Source organism: Lissotriton helveticus, chromosome 1_1 (genome assembly GCF_964261635.1).
Source record: "Lissotriton helveticus chromosome 1_1, aLisHel1.1, whole genome shotgun sequence".
Lineage (NCBI taxonomy): Eukaryota > Metazoa > Chordata > Amphibia > Caudata > Salamandridae > Lissotriton > Lissotriton helveticus.
The window spans coordinates 1350973766-1350990664 of record NC_136057.1 but is presented as its reverse complement, the minus strand read 5'-3'; the positions used below and the strand labels follow the sequence as shown (position 1 = coordinate 1350990664).

The 16899-nt window shown below is 44.8% G+C and overlaps 1 protein-coding gene across 2 annotated transcripts in view; it reads right to left on the bottom strand.

Moving 5' to 3' along the window:
• The window catches only part of MEI1 (meiotic double-stranded break formation protein 1), a 3250839-nt gene that overhangs the window by 3152747 nt on the left and 81193 nt on the right, over positions 1–16899 (bottom strand). For both annotated transcript variants that reach the window (XM_078683295.1, XM_078683306.1), the window contains exon 2: positions 10029–10152. In XM_078683295.1, coding sequence (XP_078539421.1) covers positions 10029–10152 — 124 coding nt within the window. The remainder of the gene's footprint in view (positions 1–10028; positions 10153–16899) is intronic.

The window sequence follows — 16899 nt, the reverse complement described above, 5'->3', positions numbered from 1 at the left end:
CAGGGGGGCCTTGATTACGTCGTAGTTTGTGAGCCAGACACAGGGCCTTGAATTTGACCCGCTCTCTTATGGGGAGCCAGTGGAGGAGTTTTAAGGCCGGTTTGGCCGACGCTCTGGCAGGGGTATTCGTGAGGATACGGGCCGCGGTATTCTGAATTCTTTGAAGTTTATTCAGGGTCATCTCTGGGGCGCCCAGGTATATCACGTTGCTATAGTCAAGCCTCGAGATTATTAGGCCTTGAATAAGCAACTTTTGGGAGTTGGGGGGCAGGATGGGCAGGACTTTCCTCAGTGACTTCAAAAGTCCGAAGCAGGTCCCGGCCACTTTCTTTGCCTGCACCTTGAACGAGAGGTCGGTGTCAAGCCACACTCCCAGGCTCTTTACTTCCCCTCTGGGTTCTGGAGGAGGGCCCAGACATGCTGGCCAGATGTTTGCGGACAGTGTGAGTCCTTTTGGGCCCAAGAGCAGAACCTCCGTTTTTGACCCATTTAATTTTAGGGCAGAGGTGTTCATCCAGTGATGGACCTCCACAAGGCAGTTAAATAGATCTGCTGGTTGTTGTTTGGGGTGGGATAATGACACAACCAGTTGTGTGTCGTCAGCGTAACTGACGACACTCACTCCGAATGGGATGATGACCTCCTCCAATGTGGACATATAGATATTAAATAAAGTGGGGCTCAGGGAGGAGCCCTGAGGCACGCCACATTGGAGGGGAATTTCGGAGGAGCGGGCGTTGTTCTCCCAGATTTGGTAGGTCCTCTGGGCCAAGAAAGATGTAAGCCAGGCTAAGGCGGAGCCCTCAACACCGGCTCCCTTGAGTCTTTTGATAAGGAGTCGGTGGTCGACGGTGTCGAAGGCCGCGCTTAGGTCGAGGAGGATCACTGCCACTGATCCTCCTCCGTCCAATAGCGATCTGGCCTCTTCCACCGCTGCTAGGAGGGCGATGTCTGTGCCCTGCCCTGGGCGAAAGCCCGTCTGGGAGCTTTTTAGTATGTTATTGCCCTCCAGGAACTGGGAAAGTTTTCTATTCACCAGTTTTTCAGCGATCTTGCTTATTCCTGGGAGTAGGGAGATGGGCCTATAGTTTGCCAGGTTTTCGGGGTCGAGGGAGGGTTTTTTTAACAGAGCTTTCACGACCGCCGCTTTCCAGCTTAGGGGTACGACTCCCTTTTGGAGTGAGGTGTTAATCAGGTGAGTCACGGGGGGGATAATCGTGGAGGCTACCTTTTTGAGAATTCGGAATGGGGCGGGATCCTTAGGAGAGCCGCTTTTTATGGATGTTAATGTGCTTTCTACTTCTTCCGTCGTGACTTGGCCCCAAGACGAAAGACGGCAGGGTGTTGACGGTTGCGGGAGATCATGTTCCTCACCTGGGATCGTGGGGGGAATAGCCTCGAGGATTTTCAGGATTTTCTCGTGAAAGAAATCTGCCAATTTTTGGCATTTGGTCTGGTCCGCTGTGGGGTCAGTGGGATGTTTAGGTCCAGGTGCTGGGAGTTTCAGGAGGTCTTTTAGGATAGCATAGGATTCCTTGCTGGAGCATACTGCTTTATCTATTCGCTCCTGGAAAAACATGATTTTGGTTTTACGGATGGTAGTTTTGTAATTAAGGAGAGAAGCAGAATAGATCTCTTTATTTGTTTCTGATTTGACTTTCCTCCAGGATCGTTCCGTTCTCTTGCACTCTTGACGCAGGGTTTTAAGCTCTGGTGTGTACCACAGAGCAGGGGCTACTCTCTTGGGATGTTTGAGAGAGGAGGTTTTAGGGATGAGTGCATCAAGAGAGGAAGTGATCCATTCATTGACCTGCACGTCCGCCGTAGCTGGATCGCTAGAGAGCTCAGGAGTGGACTCTACTAGGACGGCGGCCCATTCCTCAGGAGCAAGTTTGTGCCACCGTCTGTCAGAGGTCCAAATTTTAGAGGTTTGAGGGTTGGTGAGGGGTGTTTCCCAGGAGATTGGGACAAGAAAGTGGTCTGTCCAAGGGAGGATCAGGGGAGGCTTAGTAGTGACGGCTGTGGCATTGGTGAGGACGGGATCCAATAAGTGTCCCTTCTCATGGGTGGGTTCATTGTTTACCAGTCGGATATTGAGTGACGACAGGTCTTGGAGAAGGTCAACGGCTATCCGATCTGTAGGGTCTTTCAAATGTAAGTTGAGATCGCCTAAAATGAGAAAATTACTGACAGAGAATGCTAGTTGTGCGACTGATTCGATAAGGGCGTTGAGGAATTTTCCCGGGGGGCCCGGGGGGCGGTAGATCAGTAAGCCCGACAGGGAGTGGGCAGGGGAGAATTGAATGGAGAATTGGCAACTTTCGCAGTCCTCGATTTGAGCATCAGAGGTTCTGCAGGTGAGATGGTCCTTATAAATTATGGCTACCCCCCCTCCCCTCCCTTTGGGTCTATGAAGTGCTTGACAGAGGTACCCTGGAGGCAGGGCCGCGACGATATCCGAGTCGGTGCTGTCTGATAGCCACGTTTCCGTAAGAAAGAGTAAGTCAAAGTCATGGTCTAGAATTAGCAAGTTTGTTTCAATTGCGTGTTTAGGGAGGGAGCGGCAGTTTAGGAGTCCAATTTTAAGTCCGGGTTTGGTAGATGCAGTAGGGGGTGGAGCGCAACGCATACAGTAGTAAAAAGGTTTACCTTCGGTATGCGTGTGGTAACAGGGCCAGATTGTTCTCGGTTGGAAAGCGCGTAGCATGTCTCCAGTGTATACCAAGCGCGCGCGTGGGGGTTCCGGCAGCATTTCTGGGCCTGGGTCCGTCTGGGCCCGGACGGGCCCAGACGGGCTTGCCTTTGGCGCGCCTTCGGCGCGCTGACGGCGCGCCCGCTGCGCCCGTCCGCTGCGCGTACGGGTGTTGCACATATTTAAGCGCAGGTTGGGCGTGGACTCAAGGAGTGGGCGTGGCCTGACTGCAGGCTCGCTCGCTGCTGTCGGGAATGGCGTATTTTCAATCCCGTGGCGGTGTTGATATCGACTGCCAGGGAGTCAAAAGGGAAGAGTGGGTGCCCCAACCGCTATGCAGGAGAGGTGAGGTGCGCAGTTTTTAAAATCACAAAACACACAGTTTTCAGAAAAAAGACACGTTTTTTAAAATCAAAACCTCCCGGCTGAGCCTCAGGAGTACAGAATAACTGAGGGCGGGAAAGCGGCGCTTTAAGTAGTCTAGGGGGGGCGTGGCCTCAAGGAGTGGGCGTGGCCTGACTGCAGGCTCGCTCGCTGCTGTCGGGAATGGCGTATTTTCAATCCCGTGGCGGTGTTGATATCGACTGCCAGGGAGTCAAAAGGGAAGAGTGGGTGCCCCAACCGCTATGCAGGAGAGGTGAGGTGCGCAGTTTTTAAAATCACAAAACACACAGTTTTCAGAAAAAAGACACGTTTTTTAAAATCAAAACCTCCCGGCTGAGCCTCAGGAGTACAGAATGATGAGTACGATGGTGCCAGCATCATGCGTGGTGCAACAGGTGGGGTGCAAAAGAAAATCAGGGATGTTTACCCAAATGCACATTATATTCACTGCTATGCCCACCAACTTAACCTAATTATGGAACAGGCTTCCTCCAAAATATCTAGAGTTAAAATTTTCTTTTCAGAGATTGGTGGTATAACAGCATTTTTTGCACGTTCCCCGAAAAGGACGGAAATTCTTGAACAAATAGTTTGAAGAAGACTTCCAAGAGGGTCTGCAACTCGCTGGAACTTCAATATTCGAGCAATATTGCTAATTTATAAATTCAGAGAAGATCTTCTTGAATGCATGTCAACCATTGCAAACTGTGGTGATTTTGAGTCGAATAATATATGTGAAGCTAAGGGATTTAGTAGAACATTAGATGATAGAGAGTTTATATTCTTTCTGTTTCTTTTTTTCAAAATAATGCCCCAGGTAGACATTTTATATAATCAATTGCAAAAGCGAGACTTTGACACTGTGTCTGTCCAGAAAACTACTACCGACTTTGTGACAAGCATCACCAAAATACGAGAATCCATTGACAGTTTGGATTCTACACTGCCACAAGAATGTACATTTGTAAACCGGAGACTGCAAATAAATACCTTAACCCAAGAAGCAAAAGAAGTCTGTGACATTATTGTGGTCCATGCCAGAGAGCGCTTTGCTTTCACAAAGCATCTTGTAAGTGCAACACTATTGCGAAGTGACCTTTTTGAAAGCCATGACAAATCTTTCCCAGCTGAGGCACTCGCAGAAACGGTAGAAGCCTATCCTATGTTAGACAAAGCCAGATTGAGTACAGAACTTTCGGTCCTGTATGGAAGACGAGACTTCCGTCAAACTACTGGTGGTGCCATGGCTTTATTTAGCTTTTTGTGTGAAAACAACTTAGAGAAATTCTTTTCTGAGACCATAAAGCTCTTAAGAGTTGTCATTACTACACCCATGACAACAGCAGAATCTGAGCGATGTTTTTCCACACTAAAGAGGGTAAAAACGTTTTTGCGAAACACTATGACTCAAGCTAGACTTAATGCCTTGGCCATGCTGTCAATGGAAAAAGAGCTAATAAAGGAAATACCAGAATTCAACAAAAGAACAATCGAAAAGTTTGTTCATATTAAAGATCGACGAGCAAACTTTCTATATAAATAGAAAATATGAATCTGATGTGTGATCATAGTTTCAGGTGTTTATAGCTCAGTTTGTTTTGTTTGATAACATTAGGAAGTACTGTTGGAAATGTTCTCATTCCATTTAATATTCATACAACTCCTGTACAGTTGATATGTATTTATATATGTGTGCTTATGTATCTGTGAATTTATATATATTTGTTTTCATATTTTAATATTATTTAAAATATTTTTGTTAGTGTTTTGAGGGTATATGTCTTTATATGTACAACATTTAGTTATTTTCCTAATTTATTTTTATTTAACCGTTTTCTACTGTACTGACAGGGACAGGAACCCTTCTACCTGAGATTGACATGCAAAGTATTTAAATATTATTTTTATTTTGTCAATTGTGTTTAAAAATATATTGGTTTTGAAAGTTCTTAAAATGTACATTTATTTATTTCCATAATTTCTTTTTGTTTAACTTTTTCTTCTGTGCTGGCTGAAGGGCACAAGGACCTGAGAGTGGCATTCAAACAAATTACATAGTATTATTTAAAATAATTTTGTTTGTGTTTACAAATATCATATTTATTTTCATATTTTATTTTTATGTAGCCATTTTCTACTATACTGACTGCCACAAGGGCCTGAGAGTGGCATGTAAAGTATTTAAAAATAAAGTAAAACATTTGTACCTAGCCTGCTTATGCAAATACCGTTTTTGTTCTTTCTTTCTTAAATAAATGAAAGATTTTTAATGGATATTTCTTATATTATAAGCAATGCATATTACACTCATTTCCTAACTTATTTTTATTTAGTGGTTTTCTAAAATACTGATAGACCCAAGGGCTTCAGAGCGCTATATGAACTATTTTAAATACAATATTTACTTAATTATTTTGCAAAATTGCCTTCCTCAAAAATGCAAAGCTTTTGCTGACTTCCTAAAAATTAAATGTTTGTTTCAAATTGATATTTCTTATACATGTAGCTATATGTCATATGTCATAAAGATTACTGGGCAATCAACGTTGAATAGCTGATGCAGAAAAGGAAATAGCGAGCTGTCATTTTTGGTAGGAACAAAATTACAAGTGTGTTTCTTTGTGGATGTGCAACCTGGCTTAGTACCCTGGCCCTCTTCAGAAGTCAGTCTTGCTTGGCAACACAGAAATTCTCTGAAATAATGTATGAGTTTTCTTTTATGAATGCCTAGAAGAACTGATTTTTCAGTCCATTTATCACAGAAATAGTGCGGAAAATTGCACCAAAAAATGGCAATTTTTAAAAAATTTCTTCGTGGGGGGGAGAACCCCCCCACACTCCCCTTATTGCCGTCGGGCTCGCTCACTTAGCTCGCTCGCTCCCGTTCGTTGAGGCCTACTTCAAAAGCCCCACCAGGTTCAAATTGCACCAGCCGCCACTGGTCCAAAGTCCAGTAAGCTGTGATCTCAGGGGAAGTGTTTCTGACCGTCCTTCTCTTTCGGAGCCTTTCTTCGAAACCTGAAAGAAACGAGAGGAATGTGTATCAGTATCCTGATACCTGTCTGGTTTTCTAATACTATCCCTATTCCTGAGGTTATACCTCTTTTCAGAGGGCTCCTGCTGAGGAGACCTACCTCGGGATTCAGATCTCTTATCATTAGAGTTTTCTTTTTTATCCCACTTCTTTTTCACTGAAGTGGGTGTTTGTTTAACAGTGTCCTTCTCAGGACTGCCCTGTAGTTGAGGTTTTAAAGCTTATCCCTGCCTAGTTCTGTGTATGCAGTTTCAATTATTTTGGGTAGTTCAGCCTCCTGAATTAACGGGCCAACATCCCTTAGGCGTTGGCGGATAGCCACAGATGCTGCTTCCCCTTTTATGTTAGGTAGTATTATGGCTGAAACCTGGTCGTAGTTATTTAATAACTTCATCCCTAAGTTTAGGGCAAGGTCTGCTCCATATTCGTTTTGTATTAGTCTTAATACATCTGGTATTACTGCTAATGAAGGAATACCATGTGTTCTGGTATATATGGCAGCAAAGACTGTACCCAAAGAGGTGCAATCCTCTAACTGTGGTGTTATCCCCATGGGCAAACAGATTGTTAACATTGTGTTTTTCAAATGGTGTTGTATTTGGAAAAACTGCTAACTGGGTTATTTTTTGGGCCACCCAGAAAGGAATTTGTTCACGTTTTGTGGGCACTTTGCCCATTACCGCGTGTAATGTTTGTGGAGTAATTTTAGTACCTGAGCTCTGTGTAGGAGCTGCAGTAGTTGTAATTACTGTAGGGTGGACTGCAAGTATCCTTAGACAAAATGTGTCATGTTTCTGTAGAGTTTTATCAACTCTTTGAGTTGAACAAGTAGTTCATCACCTGGCATTGTGTCAATGTCTGGATGTGGTGCATAGCTCGCTAATATAGGCCATGTTGCTCCTGGTCTTCCTAAAGGACCAAGCCTTGCTATTGTTCTTATGTGCAGTACGGCTTCATTAAACCAGAAAATATGTTCCTGGAAAGTAAGCGGAATCTCTGTCTCCTCAAATGGAGTGTAAGCTGCAGAAACTTCTTCATGTGTGTAATAATGAAAAGTTTTTGTTACAGCGTCTGCTTCTGGGAATGTAACCCATGAGTAAAATACCTCTGTTTTGAAATCTTTGTGTGCCTCTATCACGAATATTACTACACCTCGTCTGAGTGGTAAGCCATGTTTGAGTAGTTTGCATGTAAGTGTTTGTCTTACCTCGGGTGCAATATATATTGCATCTGCATCTACCTCACCAGACATATTAAGTCCCTGGGCTAGATGGTTTATATTTTCCCCTTGTTCAACCACTGTGTTTTAAACACAGGCTAACTTTCCAAGAAAGGTTATGAAAGGTTTTATGCAAAGATTTTATGCACAATTTTGGGGATTTTCCTTTCAAGCTTGATTAACCAGCACATAGGATATCTCCTAATCAGCTGTGGCAGAGTGTTTTCCCACCTACTCCAGACGTCTCTAGGTTTTGTAAGTAGGTTCTCTGAGAGTAAGCACGACTGAGCTACTCAGATTCTACTGTTGAGTAAGTGTGCCATGTCTATGCCACGTTGGGCAATATTAGACCACGTTGGGCGCCATGTAGTGTAGTCCCAAAAAGTACCCTGTCATGCAGGACCTACGTCGATTACAGATAACATATACTGTGGGTCTGGTGGCAGACTAACTCTGTACACCCGCTGCATATATTAGCCTATGGTCCGCATTAGCTAGCTCTCAATGCCACTAGAATCTCCTGTTATCAGAGAGATTTGTTTTTGCAAGCTTAGAACACAATAATCTCAGACTTGTGGACACAATACATTACTTTTCATCCAGTCACTCGTGCTTGGTTGTTTTTGCTCTCAGAGAGATACAGAGAAGAAACAGTCGAGTGTGTATAAAAATGTATTGTACAGTAGTTCTTCTCATGTAGGATAAGTGCGCGGTTACGACTTTAACACAGTAATAGAGATATAGAGCCAGCAGTACAGTGAATAAGAAGACATAGTATTGTTCTACCATTTTGCAATAGTCATGAACCTATATATGAATATAGAATGCATTTACAAAATAAAGTGCGTACTCCTAAGATGCCTGACTAGATGCACCTAAGTGTACCTAGCTTGTGAGTAGGTGCTAACGAGCCTAAGCCTAAGAGCCAAGAATCCTGCTAGGCTTTAGTCGAACCCCCATACCTGAATAGTGAGAGTGTGGGACTTTGTCCTGGACTTGAGCTGGACACCCCGCAAGGGATCGTCAGACCACTGTCAGCTGGAGCGATGTCATGTCGGAGCTGCAGCATCTCTGGTCAGTGTGTCGGCCTTGACGTCTTGGTTCCCTCCTGCTTACTGATAGCAAGAGGTGCTGTATTTATACAGTCTATGTACATGTGTTACCCATTGTTCAGTATGAGGATGACGTTGGGGATTAAACCTTGTGGGTCGATAGGAGAGGTGAAGTGGACCTCCTGGAGAGTGTACCTCATACATTATTCATATTTGCTAAGGATGACGTCTTAGTAATATCGATCGGGCAGAACCCACCCTCATCATGAACTAGGTGAAAGGTTTAGTCCATAAAAGGCTGCATATCTTATAAGGCGTGATGTCCTTGTAAGGCATTCTGTCCTGATTTGGAGTTATGTCCTTATAAGGCTCGTTCATATGAAATAACAGGAGCTGATGTATGAAAAGTGTACGGTGTTCCCATGACCTATATTAGGGTACCGATATGAAATATAACACTATTTGAATTGGGCTCATGCTCTGGCCTGGAAGGCATGGCTCCAGTTGGCGATAGATTCAAACAACACTACTGGTTCTGTGTTAGAGTCAGGGATCAGAATGGGGATGGCACCAGGATCGCCAGCAAGGGGGCTGGCGCCAGGGAAGGTCAAGATGGTATGACCGGTGCCAGTCCGGATCCATCTTTGACTCCCAGGGGTCAGACTGGTGCGGAGGTCAGAGCTGCCAGAGTGGAACCATTAACGGCCCCTCCTGAACCCATGCGGCCCAAAGGCCCTTCAAATATAAACTTTAACTATGGAGCCATAGTGCCCAAGTCTGTTCCTGTTAACTGCTGAACGACGTGGCATGTTCACTAACCGACCTACTTGCTACCTAATGTGCTGTACGAGACACGTATGAATGGATGAATGTAATGTTACTGGGGAGGGGGAGGGGACTGTTATATTTGAATATTGGTTATCACCACATACTTTTGGGAATCACAATGTTTGTTGCCTTATCTTACACTTGTGATGTCCGCATAGACGAGAATAACATTTAAGAAATTAATACAACTGTATATGTTCTTGTTTGACATGATATCGGTAATGCTATGCCTTCAGAAATTCAATAAAGTTTGTGTTAAACAAAAAAGACTGATCGCACGGAATCAGCCAATGTGTCTTTCACACCATATCATTGTTTTTCAAGCCCAAATGAAAAAAAGCAAGATCCGATTTTTTGAGTTACCTTTATGGTTTTTGATTCAATTACTGTTAAATATTTGCCCGGTATATCTCTTCAATCCCTTCAACTCTCCAAAACTGAATGTAAAACGTGTTTTGCAACATGCAAGTAATACAACATTGCACTGTGAAGAATAATATTTAAAAATGTGATGTTACCTGTAAGAATAACATCAACAAATTTGCTAACAATTAAACTTGGAGTTTTAAAAATCTGAATTCAGTTCTTATACCGTTAAAGATAAACGCTATCATTTTAGGGCACCTCAGTGCAGTTCCATTACACAACTTCTGGCTTTGAAGGTGATCAGCATAACATTTAAATGGTTATCGAACTGCTCAATGCAACACATATTTTCTTTTTAAAGGTTTTCCTTTTGAGCTCAAGCAAAAAAACAGTTGAGAAAATATGTGACATTTTCTTACGTAATTCATGTTGTGTTCCAAAGTTATCTCTTACCAAGCAGGGTCCCGAGAAAGTGAGCACAAATTCTGGGGTCTTGCATCAGCAGCTCAGTGACAGCAGCAGCAGAGTGGTGTAGTATGTGGCGGAAGCAGGACAGCATATATTTCTTGCGCACAACCTTGTGACAAAATAGGAAGGACAAAATTGACACTGTTGGCAACCAGCAGCAAAACTAATGGGATGCCAGAAAAACATATCTTTACATTAAGGCTGAGGTGGCCAAGATGGTAGGCCTGCATGTGAATGAGTACTTACAAACGCAATGGGATATTCGTTATATTCTTGCTCAAAAAGAAGTGTCAACAGCTCTGCTTCTCCAAAAGACAAAAATAATTTACATAAGTGACCCAGGTATATCTAGTTGTGCCTGACCGATCTAACTTGCCTCTGGCACACACACCAAGCATTGGTAAATGCATTAGGTTTCACCTATGTGATTCATAATAGTTGTTGGGGTTGTACATTTTAGCTTGGCGAGCAGTTGTGCAGTATAAGTTACAGAAACTTTGTAAAGGTGTTATGACTTGTTTTTTGAGAGAGTCAATATGTGCGGTAACGGCATTTTCACAAAATTATGGATTTGCCTAATTTGCCTAATAATCCATCATCAGATGCATAATCTGCAGATTTTAACAAGAAACAAAACTTCTAGCCCAAACGGTTAAAAAGTTACTGAAAACGCAGTGGCGTGTGGTGGTGTGCAGTGGAATGCCATTTGCAAAGGTTGACTGGTCAACTTTCTGTTGCTTATTGCTATATTTAGGTGTTGAACCTGTACTAATGAGCTGTGACCTATGCCCAGACAGTGCTAACAAGTATAACAAGCAAAACAAGGGATGAGGGTGTGAAACATAACATAGAGTGGGAGGAGAGTGGGGGCATTGGGTAACATAACGGAGAGCGGGAGGAGAGTGGTGGGCTGGGAAACATAAAAGAGAGCTGGAGGAGGGTGGGGGCTGGGTAACAAGATAGAACGGGAGGAGTGTGGTGGCTGGGTGACATAACATACAACGGGAGGAGTGCGTGGGCTGGGTGATATAATGGAGAGCGCTCTGTAGCCAAAACCTAATCACAACCACAGTGTTTAATATCATGCTGGTTAATTTGGTCTCTGTTTAACATCATGCTGATGAAAGCTGTTTATGTTTAACTTCATGATATTGAAGACTATTTATGTTTAGTTTTGATACTCCTTTAGGTAGAAACTTAACTGTACTGCACCTCCAGAGCGCCTTTTAGCAAAATTAAGCACTGTTTGTTATTTTGTATAGTTAACAGTTATCTGTTAGATACCATTTCTCCCTAGTGAATAATGTGTGCTTGGAGTTTGAAAGAAAAGGAAAGGAGAGTCAGCAATTCCCAAGTATAACCCTTGTAGGAAGGTAGGATCCTTCTAGCATGGTTACCCCCACTTTTTGCCTAGTATCAGTGTGTTTTTGGCTAGTCTGACTGGGATACTGCCAACCAGGACGCCTATCACTGTGCTTCCTCTCTAAATTTGCCAGTGGTAAGTACTTTGGTACCTTCCCAATTGGCTACTGGTATAACCATGTAAGTCCCGAGTATATGGTAATAGGGTACCCAGGGCATATGTACACCAGGGGTCTGCCATGGGATGCAGCATGTATTATGCCATCCATGAGAGACCACTCAAACTGTGACTATAGGCTTGCCATTGCAGCCTGTGTGAGTTGGTGCTGGCACCACTTACAACAGATATAAGGTTCCATATATCTGAGGTCACTGCACTTAAACCCCATAAGTAACCCCCAATGCAGAATTTTCAATCCTGCAGGCAGGGTGCTATGTTGTAATTGTGAGGGTGCTTTGCAAGAGCAGGGCAACCCCCACAAACTCCGAAATCAATTCTCCAGGCTGTGTAAGTGGGGTCAGCCATTTTGACACATATAGTGGCCATGCGTCATTACACAATGGTTAACTATATGTTGGCTGTGCTAAACCTGGGCATGTTTGGCATCAAACATGTTGGAATCCTACCTCAACACCGTTACCGGTGTTGGAGGCATGATTCCATGCACTGGGGGCTCCTCCAGCAAGCCCCCAGTATTCCCGGTAACAGCCTTCCAGGGCCTGCCAGCAAGCTATTGTTGCTGCCAACCCCAGACGCGATTCTGCCCTCTTGCTGCTGAGCTGAACTTGAGCAGGTGAAGGTAGAACAATAGGTTTCCTGTAATAGGAAGGTGTGACCACCTCTTAGACAGGACTTAGTGTTTTGGGCTGGGGTGGGTGTGCTTGTCAGCACCACCAGACCACTTTGAAGGGCACATTTTGTACCCTCCTTGCATACTCTAGTTTGAGCCAGTTCATGGAGCCCCTGACTCCAGCTCTGGCATGAAACTGGACCAAGGACATGGGAGAATCCTCCCATCTGTCCAGCCCCTCCTCTGGGATGGACCTTTGAATCATTACAACACTTTCCCTAAGGTACTTAAGGGCTTACCAGTGAGTGGCTCTTCACATCCGTTGTGGGACAAGATTCAAACTTGAAACCACTTCAACTACAACTGATTGGGCACCTTGGAATTTGCCTGAAACTGCACCAAGGAAAACTACTGCTGCTCCTGGTCTCACTGTTCTGCAAGTCTTCTTCATTGACTGTGCTTGTGCTTCATCCAGGTTCCTCTCCTGGCCTGTGGGCATCAAAGACACCCAAAGGGATCTTCCTTGGGTGTAAAGGAGTCACTCCCCTGCATCTGCAGGCACCGCAAAGAAGCTAACGCATCTGCTGCTCCTGACGTCACACACTCCGAAAGGCTGAGCAACACTGGTGGTGGTTCTGTAACTCCCTCGAGGCATGACCTGTCCTCTCAGCAAGTTAGAGTCATGTATCCCTCGATAGAACCGCTGGAACAGAACCACTGTGCACCGATGGAACAGAACCACTGTGCACTGCGTCGACTTGTCTTTGCCAAGGCTTGTTGGTTCTGTCCTCCAGAGATCTAATAGGCTACAAAAAACCCCAGCCTCCAGAATCTCTTTCTGCCAAGATCTTCGTCCTCATCGCATGCTCTGCACCGTGGGCCTGCATGTTTGGTGAGCTGCTCGAGGTCCTCTGGTGACTCCTTTGCCCTCGGCCTGTGGGTCCTCTTGAGGGTTTTCTTTGGCTTCAGTGGGCTTCCCTGATTGCTCGGGCCTGCTGTGACTAATTCCATTGGTGAGTCCCTTGGGCCTTGCTGGTCTCAAAGATGCACCTTTTTCTTTTATCACATCTGTTGTTGCTGCCAAGGTTTGTTGGTGCTCCCGCCGGACACCGACCCCCTGGTTCTTGACTCCTGACGTGGGACAGGTCATGAACCGCTCCTGCTCTTCCACAGCATTGCTTGGTTCTCACAGCTGTACTGACAAGGTCACCGTCATCACTCCTGCATCTTTCCTCATCGGTGGTCATTGCTCTTCCGTGCCTCCTGGTTACTTCCGAGTGGCACAGACTCTGTCCCTTCTGCTTGCAGGTTCTTCTCTTAAAGAATCAATCCTTGGATTCCACCGGACCCTTTCACCTTCTTCGCCAGCTGCATCTTTCCTGAAGTCCTCCATTGTGGTCCACTGCGGTTTCCAACGTCACTTTGCACCTATGCACCCGGCTTCCCTGGTGCAGGTATCTCCATGGGGTTTCTTAAGGGTCCACTGGGAAGGGTCTTTCTTGAAAAGTGCAACCGCAACTTTCCCACTGGCTTGCATGGAGTACATGGCTGTTTCCACTCTGCACACAGCCTCCGTGGGGTTCCTGGGTAATTAACTCAGGTGGTTCCTTGGGTCCTCAGCTCTTCTAAGTCTTCTGGTCCAAGTCCAGACTTCGGTCGCAGTTTGCATTCCACTTCTTTAGTATATGGTTTGGTCTTCCCCTGGAGACTACTGTGTATTTGTGCTTACTTACCTGTTTACATTTGAAGTATTGTGTGTATTGTGGTGATATCTCCAGGCAGAAGATAAACCAATGTGTTAGTGAGTGTGTATAATAGATTTACTTATTTTTGCGACAAATCTGTTTATTAAAGATTTAGCGAGGAAAACAGTCATCATCATGCAGAGCGTAAGACATTGGAGTAATATAGCAAGGCTGTGAGGCTTCATACAGTAGAAGTGACATGAACATTGAACAAATACCATGCATCATAAGTAGGCTGTCCGGAAATTGGTTAAAACCGACTGTGTCAGACAGTACCCTAGCGGTTGAAAATCAGCTGACCTGGTTTAAACCGAGTGTCACTGATTTTTCACATGTTGCACTGGTTGGCCACTTGAGGGAGCTTAAGCAGTACAAAACAGCTCCGAATTGCATTTAGACTTTAAGCAAGCGTCCCCACATTCAGCTGATTTCATCAGTTACGAAAAGGTCACTCTGGGAAGTGTTGTTGGGAAACTGAAACTTCGCAGCTACCTAGCACTGGCTCTTTTTGTGGGCTTTGCAGTGTTTTCCTAGCATGGACACATTGTATGAAAGCTTGGATGCTGGCTGTCAGTAAAGAAAATGTGACTAGTTGGCTCGCAGCGCAGTCATTTGGAAAGTCAAAAGATAAAATTCCTGATACGAACTTGCACAGGGTGTGTGACCCTGAGCAAATGAGTTATTTTATTTGCTGTGCTATTGCCCCAAATGCTACGTTATGGCTGTTGAATAGCTTTATTTACTGTGTCTTGCGTGTATTATCGGAAACAGCCAAGCAGCACCACATTCAAGTGTACTTATAAAACAATATTTTCTGAATTCTGCAGTACACAGACTCTCAGAAAGAAGGCAGTAAAGTTATGCCCCCCCCGTCTCGCCTCCCGTTCACACCACGTCACCTCTACCACCTCTCAAACAATCTTGAGTGTTTATCTGACAGTGAGCCACATTGCTATCGCAGCCGCACCGAGCAATTCACAGGTCTTTAAAAGATCATTTCTTACGTGTTACCGAGGCTTTGTTGTGTTTTTCACCCCTTCATCTCCACCCTGCCTATTGCTGGAAGAATTAGCCCCCCTCCGATATTTTTAGTAGCAGTCCTGAAATGTTGCTCTAGTTGCACATCTGCTCCCAACTTCCAGCTGAGCTCCACAAATCAATTGCTGGATTTCACGAAGTGAAAGTGTCTCGCACAATAGTTTAAAGGTGCTTCATTTGGAAAGCAGCAGTTCAGACCCAGCAGGTTAGCTGTATTGTTATTCATGCTCCACTTTAAGGATCCGCACAGAGCTGACCAGATAATTACAAGCACATAGTTGGGGGGTGGGGAATCCTGGGGCATTGCACAGGTCTAACCAGTCTCAAACAGGCCATGCCACAGGCACTGCAGAGGTAAAACTGATAATGCCACTGCTGGGGGAAATTGCCATTCTATTTGAGGATGCAGTACTCTTGGTATGCGTTCCAACCCTCAAAAGGCCACAAACAAGGCTGATAATCAATGCAGCCTGGGCTGGGGCGAACAGGTGGTCTGCGTGCGGGAGCTCTGTCTGGTGCTTCGAGCTGTTGCGTACGGAGTTCTGGAGGGGGCCCTTTTCATCTGGGGAGAAGAGCTACTGTCTGACTCTTCGCCCAGAGCATTCTCCACCCCCTTTTGGAGGATTCCTCCCCAATTGTCATCCCCGCAGCTGCCCATATGTGCATTTTTCGTTCAAATTCTTAATGCCAACATAACCATCAAGACTAGGGAGAGGATGTACCCTAACGGCTAAGGCAGTCGACCTCGAAGCTGCAGAACCGGGTTTGAGTCTCGGCAACGACGCTCAACATCCTATGATTCTGGGCAAATCACTTAATCTCTCCATGCCTAACAAAAATTAATGTGTCCTTGTGTAACGTAACTGGTGCTCAAGTAAAGCGCTCTGATACCAGATGTCTCGGGTCTAGTTCGCGCTATATAAAACTGTGAAAAAAACAACAAAAAAACTGTTTTGAGATTTTTATGGTAAATTGGAACCAGTCCTCCTTCTGACTAAAATGTGCAGTCTTAACTCAAAACTGCGCGGTGCGTGCTATACCTCTTCTGATTTTCAAATCCTGGCTTCCTCCTGTTCAGGGCTAAACCCCACTATGTCAGACGACGTGCATTCTATATATTGACAGGAAATTAAGGTGATTATATTTAGGTTGTTATCTGGATGAGATTTTGACCTCCGTAACTGGGTGATTTTCTGCACAGTCAGTTCTGCACCCACACTAATTTCTAAACTAGATAGTATGCTTAACCTCTTCCGCGCTGATGACAAAGCCAGCTCGTCATGGGCGTTACCTGCGCTACGCGGATGACGAGCTGGCTTTGTCACAAACTGCGCGTTTTTCAAAAATCAGCGCACAGCGGGAAAACGCGGTAGCGGTTAACCATGTAGCCCCAGCCTCTCTGTGCCCTACAGAGCTCAGTGAACAAACGACAAAGAAGATATATAACCTTCCATATATAATAAATAAATAAATATATATGTAGTTGAATTGCCAAATATATATATATATATATATATATATATATATAAAAATATATATAAAACCAAACCCTTCTTTTACAAAGGAATTCAGCCCACGCAGGTCACAGGAAAAACCTTCAATTTATTTCAGCAGCGCAGGGTCGGCATGACCGGTTTCGGCTCCTATGCCTTTATCAAATGCCTTTCACCTTCTCAATTATCTGCTGTCCGTTTTCAAATCAAATGCCCCGCTGCGATTGGTGCAGGCATTATGAAGGATGGGGAAGGACTCTGAACTCGTTGCTCCTCACCTCGGTGCTCCGTGCTCAGCTGCTGCAGGTACATATACGCAAGTGCTCCCCCAGTGGGCCGTGCCTGCAGCATCACTTCTCCTTCCTTGATGGTTTTAGCGGATGAACTGTGAGTAATCCTGTGTCCATCATCCAGCCTCCAAGTCCCA